This window comes from Crotalus tigris, unplaced genomic scaffold, assembly GCF_016545835.1.
Source record: "Crotalus tigris isolate CLP2741 ecotype Arizona unplaced genomic scaffold, ASM1654583v1 scf7180000024437.13266115, whole genome shotgun sequence".
Lineage (NCBI taxonomy): Eukaryota > Metazoa > Chordata > Lepidosauria > Squamata > Viperidae > Crotalus > Crotalus tigris.
In genome coordinates, this window is record NW_024100606.1 from 3,010,997 (window position 1) to 3,022,339 (window position 11,343).

General features: G+C 38.7%; 1 protein-coding gene across 1 annotated transcript; it reads right to left on the reverse strand.

Annotated features, from left to right (window-relative positions):
- Window positions 1-5,694: 5,694 nt before the first annotated feature.
- On the reverse strand, window positions 5,695-11,343 carry HEXIM1 (HEXIM P-TEFb complex subunit 1). Its single transcript, XM_039331409.1, has one exon. It carries the CDS (start codon window positions 10,354-10,356, stop codon window positions 9,283-9,285), a length of 1,074 nt encoding a protein of 357 aa, XP_039187343.1. The 5' UTR covers window positions 10,357-11,343; the 3' UTR covers window positions 5,695-9,282.

Sequence of the window (11,343 nt, forward strand, 5' to 3'; positions counted from 1 at the left end):
TTTTTGTATCTAAGGAAGATGGCTTGGCAAATATACCAAAACCTTGGTTTTTTTTTTTTTCAAGGCATGTAAGTACTGTGTTTTGCAGTCAAAAGCCTCAGATCTTTAATCACTAACAATTCTCAGCATTATGCAAATGTACACAATATAGAATTTTGATTGATTTCCTGGTTGCCAAGTTTTATTTTTCCAGACATTGCTCCTCTGTTTTTAACAGAAATTTTCTTGCCAACTTAAGCAGGAAGACTTTCCGCTGTCTCTGTGCCAGGAAAAACTTCCACCCTTCATTTGAATGTTGCTTAAAAAAAATAAAAATGTACCCATAAATTGGCAGTGCTAATATTTTCTTACATGGTTGCTTATTTTTAAAAATATGTAAATTTTCCCAATACTGAATGTCCTTGCCATGGTCCTTTGCTTAGGAAATAAGCTTTTTTGAGGAAAGCAATAGGTAAGGAGTATTGGTAGAAGATGACATCTGCAACGTTTCTTTTCAACTTGAACTCCAGTGTTCACTGATCCTTCCCCTAATATTAGGTATAGTGCCTAATTTTCTTAACCAATTGTCATGTTGTTGAGAACAGAATGTGTACAAGTAGTCCTTGACTTACGACTGGCCCCATAGGGACTGTCAAAATTCTGATGCCCCCCCCCAAAAGGGGGCTTACAACCCAGTTCTGACAGTCAGGCCCCCCTCAACAGTCATAGGACTGTTGATTTCAGGAGTTTGGAAACAAAGCTGCATTTATGACCGTTTGCAGTGTCCCATGGTCACATGATCATGTTTTTACAACAGTTTTGCTGAAAACCAACATTTCTGGTTTTTGGCAAAACCACACCCATAGTGAATCATTGGTTCACTTAATAACTGCAGCATTCATTTAACAGCATTTACTTAATGCCCACCACAAAAACATAGTACAATCTTAACAACTGTGGCATTCACTTTATGACTGCCGCAAAAAAGTCACAAACACAGGATAATTTATGACCATCACAACATATCATCATAATGGGAAGATTCCATTACAGCTGTAGGTTGAGGATTACTTGTAATCAGGTAACTTTTGGACTGCCAAGAGTTGGGTAATGCAGCAATCAGAGCTGGGTGAAAAACAGCAGTTTTGAATAAAAACATATAGAAGCTTAAGCATCTACTTGTGGAAAGGCAAGTCGATTAGAATGGTAAATGCAGATGAAGCACCAGTGATCCTCTAGATACCACCTCACTATGTGGGCTTGGAACTGTAGCTCAACAGCAATTCCTACTGTCTACAAGTAAACCTAAAATGTGAATCATTATAGCGGTTTAATCAGACCACCTCTTACCAGAGTCATACTGAGTATTGGACCATGAAGAAGTTAACCACATTTTAGCCTTATACATTGGCTAAATAAACCAAGGCCTTTAAGGTTTATGATCAAATCTGTCATGTGAAGTCAAAACTTTGGGCACCTCAAAACACATTTCAATTAGTCAAGTATCAGTACATTGTGCATACATAGTTCACATGAATGATAAAGAACCTGTGACCTTTCAGGTGTTGTTAACTACATCTCCCAGAAGACCAGCTCACACGGCAAATAATAAGGAATGCTGGGTGTTGCAGTTCCTCAATGTATGGGAAGCAACATATTCCCTACCCTTGCCAAATTTGAATGCGTACATTTAAAAAAAATGATTTCTATCATTACCCCTCTCAAGAAGTTATTTTGAGTGGCATACACCATACATGGAAGTGTAATTCAGAGATAGAGGGAAAAACAGGGATGGAACTTAGTTAAGGGCTAATCCTGGGGCTTTTTCTTTCCTGGCATGCCTTCCTGTCTGCTCTTTGCTCACTTTTTCTCCTAAAAATGAGTTATTAGAAAGAGAAAAGACAGCTTCACATTCAAATGTACATGGCTTAGTTGATTCTCAATTGATGGTTCCTAGCTATGGATGTGACTCCCAGACTTCAATTGGGAAATGCTGTGTTTGAGGTGACATGCAGACTCTGGTAGGTGGAGCCCTTTGAAGAGATTTGCATACCATTCTTTTGATGGTGACATGTTACATCTTAAGTCTTCTGTTTAATGGCCCTTATAACAAGAGAGAATAGTTGCTTTCTGGTACTTTTTTTTGCCAAAATTAAAACTCTAGTTTTTGATATACCAAATAGATAGGCCTGTCTCTACTTTTCTTGAAAACGTTGTTAACAAAGAGAGCTGAAAGATTCCAATGGTAGATTTGCCTGATAAGATACCCATAGTTTGTATAGTATTTGCAAGAGTGGTATTGACTTGCTATTTTCTTCATGCAACTGTGATGTGAGAGCTATCCCAAGCGTTACATATATTTTACTTTTTGTATTGCTTTGTATATGGCTCACATTTTTTTAAAGGCATTCTTACTACTTTTGATAAACTGGATCAACTGGATATTTGCTTTCTCTTTGATGAACTCAATTACTACATGGAGTAGGGTTCTATTTAAAAAAACATGAATGGAAATATTTCAAATATTTTTTCATTTTATTTTTGCACAGAGCTTCAGAGCAGCTAAGCAATATATAATTGATCTACTACTAATAGTCAGAAATATCAGCTATGGTGTCAAACTGCCAGTCCATGGGCTGGATGCATCACAACAAAACCGCGCCCACACTATTGCTGGCAATGGGAAAAAAGTTGCGATATGTCGCGTGACGTCGCAAGTTTGACACCCATGGATTAGATTATTAAGCATGGGAGGACACCTGCAGGGAACATACTAAACCTGGCATGCAAATATTTTCAGAAGGAGCTTTCAGAATAGGCATTGCCACTGAAAAAGGTCCAATCTTTGGCTGCCACGTGTTTAATTTCAAAAAATATGTATATTTTCTTCCAGGTTTCAGATTATAATTGCACTGAGCAGGAAAGCTTAAAGTGGGGAGACTATCATGGAGACTTGAGCTGAGGCCTTAAAAGCTTTAAAGGTCAAAAACAGCAGTTTGTACTGTGCCCTGCAACATATTTCAAGAAGCAGGCAGACAGGTTTATACTGTCCAAGGTTTGTGTTGTTGTTAGATAGCACTTTCATAGCCATCAGTGCTCAGAAGTAATCCTACAGCTGTAAGTTTACGTCAAACAAACTTAACAGTTATAGAATTACAGTGAGGGAAAAAGTATTTGATCCCCTGCTGATTTTGTATGTTTGCCCATTGACAAAGAAATGATGAGTCTATAATTTTAATGGTAGATTAATTTTAACAGTGAGAGATAGAACAACAAAAAATCCAGAAAAATGCTTTTCAAAAGTTATAAATTGATTTGTATTTTAATGAGTGAAATAAGTATTTGACCCTTTTGCAAAACATGACTTAGTACTTGGTGGCAAAACCCTTGTTGGCAATCACAGAAGTCAGACATTTCTTATAGTTGGCCACCAGGTTTGCACACATCTCAGGAGGGATTTTCTCCCACTCCTCTTTGCAGATTCTCTCCAAGTCATTAAGGTTTCAAGGCTGACATTTGGCAGCTCGAACCTTCAGCTCCCTCCACAGATTTTCTATGGGGCTAAGGTCTGGAGACTGGCTAGGCCATTCCAGGATCTTAATGTGTTTCTTCTCGAACCACTCCTTTGTGGCCTTGGCCATGTGTTTTGGTCATTGTCAGGCTGGAATACCCATCCACGACCCATTTTCAATGCCCTGGCTGAGGGAAGGAGGTTCTCACCCAAGATTTGATGGTATATGGCCACGTCCATCATCCCTTTGATGCGGTGAACTTATCCTGTCCCCTTAGCAGAAAAACACACCCAAAGCATAATGTTTCCACCTCCATGTTTGACGGTGGGGATGGTGTTCTTGGGGTCATAGGCAGCATTCCTCCTCCTCCAAATACGGCGAGTTGAGTTGATGCCTCACTGTTTTCATGATCATCGAAACTCCACAAGGTGAGATCTTGCATACAGCTCCAGACTGAGGGAGATTGACAGTTATTTTGTGTTTCTTCCATTTGCGAATAATTATACCAACTGCTGTCACCTTCTCACCAAGCTGCTTGGCAATAGTCTTGTAGCCCATTCTAGCCTTGTGTAGGTCTACAATCTTGTCCCTGACATCCTTGGACAGCTCTTTTGTCTTGGCCATGGTGGAGAGTTTGGAATTTGATTGATTGATTGCTTCTGTGGACAGGTGTCTTTTATACAGGTAACAAGCTGAGATTAAAAGCACTCCATTTAACAGAGTGCTCCTAATCTCTGCTCGTTACCTATATAAAAAACACATGGGAGCAAGAAATCTTGCTGATTGATAGAGGATCTATCATTTCACTCATTAAAATGAAAATCAATTTATAACTTTTTTGAAATGCATTTTTCTGGAATGTTTTTGTTGTTATTCTGTCTCTCACTGTTAAAATAAACCTACCATTAAAATTATAGACTGATCATTTCTTTGTCTGTGAGCCAATGTACAAAACCAGCAGGAGATCAAATACTTTCCCCCCTCACTGTAATGTCTTTCACAGTGGGAATAAAACTGCCACACCACATTTTGCATCAGTACCACTGATACAGTAGCACAGTGTTTCTCAGTCCTGGCAACTTTAAGAATTCCCTGGGATGCTAGTAGGGAATTCTGGGACTTGAAGTCCATACCTCTTAAAGTTGCCAAGGTTAAGAAGTACTTCAACAGCAGATAACCAGATAAGTACAAGTTAGCACCAGAGATTTTGCTTTTTTCTGTATCATTTTCTTGATATATAGTTGTCTAGATTTCTGCAAACCCAGGTTGGGGAGGCTTCTGTACTTGATGCCACTTGGGCTTCTTAGAGCCCAGCTGGTGTTCAGACTATGCAAAAGGAAGAGATGAACTATTAGCCTGAACAGTAATGAGTGAAGCATATCCATGCTGCAGGTATTTGCCTCTTTGCTTTTACAGTTTATAGAAATAGGATTAGGAGGTAGACTACTCAGATTATGTGCTTTTGCACATTAAGAAATAAAATATTGCCTTTGTTTACAGTAAGTGCATGGTGCCAACTCACTCCCATCAGTTTCACATAACTCCCATCTTGGATATCTTATCTCTAATAACTGGATTAGGATAAGCCTGATAAAGCAGCATTTTCAAATTCAAACTATATTGTACACATTTACAATTAAGTGTAATAATTATGCAGGTCATATAATTTTGATAAAAATATTCAAATCTATTTCAATTTATTTCAGCAAAATTGTTTCTTTAATCATAAGAATATGAAAATAATGTCTTACTATACTTGTAAAACGTATGTTTATTGATATAAAAAATATCATAAAGCTTGCCAGCTCATTGGCTTTTGTAAGCAGCACCATTTCATGACAAAAAACTGTCCCATGAATTTATTATTAAACCTGTTTAGCTTCCAGGGAGCTGGTATTGGAGTAACTTATAAAATGCTGATACCATTCACTGTGTTTTAAGATGTGGCTATGGTGTAATTCAAGTGTTTATTAGTCAAAAACCACTATTTCCTTTAAGAGAAGAACATTGAGAAATTTGAGTAAAACTTCCTTCTTACATTTTACTTGCAAATAGAAGAATTTTAAATGAACTCAAATGTTATGTCAAATGCCTTTTACCTTAGTCAGAAAAAAAAAGATCCCAAAAGATTGCAGATAACTACACAAACACACTTTATCAGACTATTTGTTGCTGCGATTAGAAAGAAAAATGTCTAGACTCCTTGTATGTGAGGATTTTTAATCATAAATTTAATATTTGAATTCCTACATGCTGAAAGGCACAAAAGTTTTGCTATGGACAAAATTTTGCCAATCCCCAGAAGGAAAAAAATTCAGCAACAACAAAACTATTGCCAGATCCACACTGACTCTTAACTAAGCAGGAGTTAAGAGTTACATACAACTCTATAGTTTCTGCAGTTGTGAAACATATTTATTCATATATTTTACACCAGAAAAAGTTGGGCTGAGAAAAAAATGCTACCTTTTATAAATTATTGAAAATCAAGGATATAGAAAAAAATGGATTATGATTTCAAACCCAGATTGGGTATTTCTGAATGAAATAGCAAGTTATTTTGCCTGGCTTCCACCTATAAGGTATGTAATCAGCCAGACCACTTCCTTTCAGAAGAGCTCTATCATCTGTTGCCTTGGAGTAGAGAGACAAGCAGCATTTTATTCTAGAAGGCACAAACTAAAAATTCAAGACTTCTCTCTGGTATCACAGTTGGAAGTTTCACCCTTCCTGCAGTTTGGCAGCTGAAGGGGTTTGGATGACATTACACCCATTCCTAAAAACATCCTCCCTCAAACAAAGCAGAGAGCTGCTTTTTCATTTCCCCCAAACCTGGATGAGTCTATCTTCTGACAGTGGCTGGAAAGCCCCTTCCAAAAACTGCCAAGTCCCCGTCTTAATCAACCTCCTCCCATTTTCTAAGAATGAATCCTCAGATATCTCAGCCTCCACTACAGAGCAGTAAGTTTGATTTATAGACTTTGGCCTTCAGAAGGCTGTTTTTTTCTTTCAAGCTTCACTTGTGGAGTAGACCAACCACCCAACTGTGTCTTATCTTCCCTAGGTGGGGGGGGGGGGAGAGGAATTAAGACAATCCTCAACCAACTTGGCTGATGAAAGGGAAAAGTGAACAGTGGAAAGTAGCAGGGTAAGGAAAGTATCCATGGGACAAATGAAGAAGGGGAGAACTAATGATTGAAATGGCTTCAGAAAATAAGGTCTTGAACTAAAATGTATCTACAACCTGAAATAACCATGGCCCATCATATAATTCTGGGACTCCAGTTGAATCAAAGAGCAGACCAATCAGCAGCTCATTTTAATCTGTTAATGCAGAAAGGTTTTAGTAGCCAATACAACTCTAAAACATGGAGTCTGTCTAATCACTGCAGAGAGCTCTGCATTTTGGTTAAGAAATCTAGAATGCCCTCCAGACAAGTCCATGCCTGCCTCCTTGCCATATGAACTCATTTTCACAATTAAACTGAATGCTGCCTGTTGTCTTAATCGTTGAGTATTTCTAATTGTTAGGGGGTTTGAATATTAGCCCATAATTTACAGGTACAGCTCCTTTCTAGATTCTCTCCCAGAGAGATCAGACTGGTAGGCATGAAGTGAGGCCTTTTTTCTGTCACAGTGCCCCTCAGTATTGGCCCTTCTATTCCACAGAAAATGAAGACTTGCTTTGTTCCTTACATATCTTAATGGTCAGGTTAAGGCTGACCACTTAAGGATCACTAATTTTGTTTTATATTGGCTTTAAAATTTACCTTGTCTATTTTTTAGAGGATGACAGAGATTTATAAGACAAGCCATAAAATATTTACATATTATTATCTAAACAAACTTGTCTAATGTACTACTAAAGACATTTCTTTTTTAAAAAAATAAGGAGGGGCAATTATTAGGAGGAAAGAAAAATATAAAATACTATATACTATGAAATTGAACAGCATTATATATACCAAGACTATGTGTGCACCACAATAGAGTAAAATGAAATACAAGTTTTGTGGTAAAGGCAGAAGTCTGTATTCACTCAATTCCCTCCCATATTTTTGTAGATTGAATTCATCAAAACGATAACTTGCTTTTGCAGAATTAATGGAATAGTGTTGGGAACACAAAAGGATCCCACTTTCCTTAATATTTAACACTAAAAAAAACCTGTCCAGTTGATAGCTTGGATAAAGAGGCTACACAAGTAAGAACTTATCCATGTTTATTTGAAAGCAATTCTCAATTTCAAGTGGGAGTTGCATTGAAAGAAGCTATCATAACTGTGACAGATCCTACGATTGCTTAGATTTCAGTCCCATCAGTTTCAGCTGACAGTTCTAATAGAAAATGATTCTTTTAAGATTATGATTCCTATAACCAGATTACACTAGGCTGCCTGATGCATAATATCATATCAGAAACTTTCATAATGTCTGCATGTACACATGATCCTCTTTTATCTGTATCACCATGATCTTGGGGGGGGGGGGAATTAGGCTTCCTATATAGATGAACTGTCCAGATAGTTGAAGAAAGTGAGCTAAGGCTACCAAACTAAGATAAAGACAGAATATCTGGCAAAACATGTTTGGTAAGATAAATGGCTATATCAATTTGGCCAGCAAAATGAACACAAAGAAAAAGCATTGCAAGCTATTAACTGGGATGGCCACTGGAAAACTGCTTTTTTGGCTGTTGATCTAAATTACAAAGTTGAATAGCACAGCAAAGTCATCTTATCCTATCCAAACTAAAGCCTGAATTTTTAAAAAAGAGAAAGGTGATTTGCCATTTCCTTCTCCTCAAGTGTTATCTATAATTACTTATTAAAGCAGCAAAATAATTTATGGATAAAAAGCAAGCAATATCTCTATTCAACATTTTCAGTGACAGAAAACAGCAGTTAGGCAATAGGATTTGAAAGCTCCACCTCTACTGCCTTGGGCAGGTCACACCTGCCCATCCTCTGACTCTAAAGTATAAAGATGGAAACAGAGACTTACCATGCAGGTTTATTGTGGAGCCAAACAGAGTAGTTAAACAAAGTAACTTGCTTTGGCAGCTCACCCCCCTCCACCCACCCCATAATTATAAAACATATAACAAATAAAGAATGCTCTAGTAAATATAGTAAATTTGGACTGTGGATGTTTTTCTTTGGTCTTCTATTAGACCAACCACACAATGGCTTAGAATAATCCATCCTTTCCAATTCATATTCCTTTAAAGTGAGTTGCCTGGAAAAATTATTCACAATATTCTCTGCCAAAAGAAAATATTTTGAATTATTTTTCTAGAAATCACACCAGAATAATTATGCTGACATGACCTTATTTATTTAAATTCTTTTCATGTATCTGGGTAGCCTTTCCCCCCCAGAATGTGACTATTTTACATGTTCCTTCCCATGCCCCAGTCCCTCTTCACCAATGTCTCTCCTTTATAAGGATCACAAATTCTGTTTCATATGAATCCGATGAACTTTTAGATTTTTTCCCCCTAGGAATGCTGGATATTCTGTGTTCTTATTTTAAAAAACAAATCCCAAACCCCTTGATTACACATAATTAAAAAAAGAGCACGCACTATATTAGAACTATCTTCAAAAACAGTGTAAGATTGTGAATTTATTCTGATTAAATCACATAAAAGTCCTGTTTCTATGTGTGTGTGTGTGTGCGCGCGCGCGCACACACACACACACACACACATGTGCACCCCACAATATGAATACAGCATCTTGGGATGGTTTCTGTCCAATTCCACTTATGTCCTCAGAAAATGTTCAGTTTCATTCTCCCAGTTTAGAGAAATTGTTCTCCTGTTCTCTGCCAAGTTCCTTTTCTTTCAAGAGTTTCTGGTTCTCAGCTCTCAACCTGTCCAGTTCCTGTACTAACTGACTTACCCTGGGGTCCTCTGTTGAGTCCCCTGTAAATTTCTTGTTCTCCATCTGTAGGCGATTGTTCTCGTCCTCCATTTTGGAAAGACACTTCTCCAACTCCAAATATTCCTTGATCAACTCCTGTTTGCTCATATTCTGTAGGCTCTCTACATGATATCTCTCATATGTCTCTGAAAAATCCTTCTGAAGGAATTCTGTACCATCCCCTCCCATCCCATCACTACCCCCATCCTCCTCTTCCACAAAGTCTTCCTCACTGGTTTCATCTGACTTGGTGGCAGATCTTTTGGGGTAAAGGCTTGTTTTCAAATCTGGTTCTTCTTGATCATGATCCTCCATCAAAAACTGTGTGGTATTGTATGGTGCAACAGGCTGTCCTTTAGCAAACATCTCTGCCCGCATCCTGGAAGCCCGTTGACTCTGCTTCTCATCAAACTTCTTCTTCTCTTCCCAGCTGAGTTTGTAATAAGGCTTCCAATGTTTCTTCTTCTTTGAAGGGCGCCTTCTATGTTTCTTTTTGCCCAACTGTTTTTCCTCTTCTTCACCAGACTGGGATCTGCAACTCTGGTCAACAGGCCCACAGTATCCCTGCTCCTGTAGGTCTGGCTGTTCTTCATCTCCTGCATCTTGGATGTCTGCAGCCACCCCAAATGTCTGGTCCTCAATCTGATTAATCTCTGGGGTACCCAGACTTTGGCTTCCTCCAACCACAGGAACTGTGAAATCTATACCAGGGAAGGAAACATCAGTACTGACCGGCCTGCCATCCTGCTTAACCACCTCTCTTGATTGCCATCTATCGGCAATCTCTCTTCCTTGGAGCAGTTCCTGGTTAGTGGGTGGAGATCCAACAAAAGGTCCCCCTCCACCACTATCTCCTCCACCTGCATCCCTGCAGGGGGAAAAAGTTGTTTTGCCATTAGGCTGTTGCCTCAGATTGGCAGAGAGGGCAGCATCAGCCATAGCTGGTGCTTTTAGCGATTTCCTCAGTCCGAAAAAGATTGTTGGCTACTAAGTCCGAGGGGTTGACTCCCTCCTCTCTTGAAGGAGGGAGAATTTAATTAGCCGACAGTGCCTTGCGATGGGGTTGGGAATGCCAGCTTCACAAGTTCTGAGAAAAAAAATACTTTTAACACTTCAGCCCAACTTGCAAGCCTTTACAGAACTCTTACTGCTTAATCGCAGAATAGTTATCAGGAGTATTAATCTGGAAGCCTTTCTTGTTCTTTCTTAAATTTCTAGACTGTTACAAACATTAAACTTTGCAGGAAAAGAAAGACCGGCAAGGTGTCTTGGTCATCAATAGTCTTTAAATGTTCATTACCTTCTGGGAAGTGTGGAAGTATCCGGTTTTTTCCTGTAGTCTCTACTTCTCCTGTTTCTCACACAGTAGAAAAGTTGCACATCTCAAAGTATAAAAAGATTAAAAGCAAAAAAAAAGTTCCAGCTAAAGAAGGAGCCACCGCAACAGAGCCAGTATGTCCTTAAAACGCCTTGTAACAATAATTATATTTAAAAAATGAAGATACGAGAGACAAAAGGCCACTCACTGAAGAGTTAAGCAGCAGGGTTCTCACTCCAGCGCAGGTGATAAATGTTAAATGTCCAAATCCACACAATCAAGGGTTAACAGTTCAGGTACGAAAAAGCTGAAGGCAGTTCCAGTGCCAAGAGTCTGAGTATGTAACAGTTCTTCTTTTTTTCTCAACAATTTGGACCTCAAAAATCGCTTGAAAAATATTTCTATCCCAAGCTTCAGCTATTAAAAATTCTCCAGTCCCGAACGAGTTAAAAATGGTTTCCACTTCGGAGAGGAAAGAGTTAACTAAATGAGAGAAGGATGACTCCTCCACGCACACCCAAAGTTCGAATCTCTCCCTCCCTGCAGTTAACCCCACCCCTCCTTCCACCGCTTTCCTCCCTTACTCAAGCGCCGCCAGTTCTCAACTG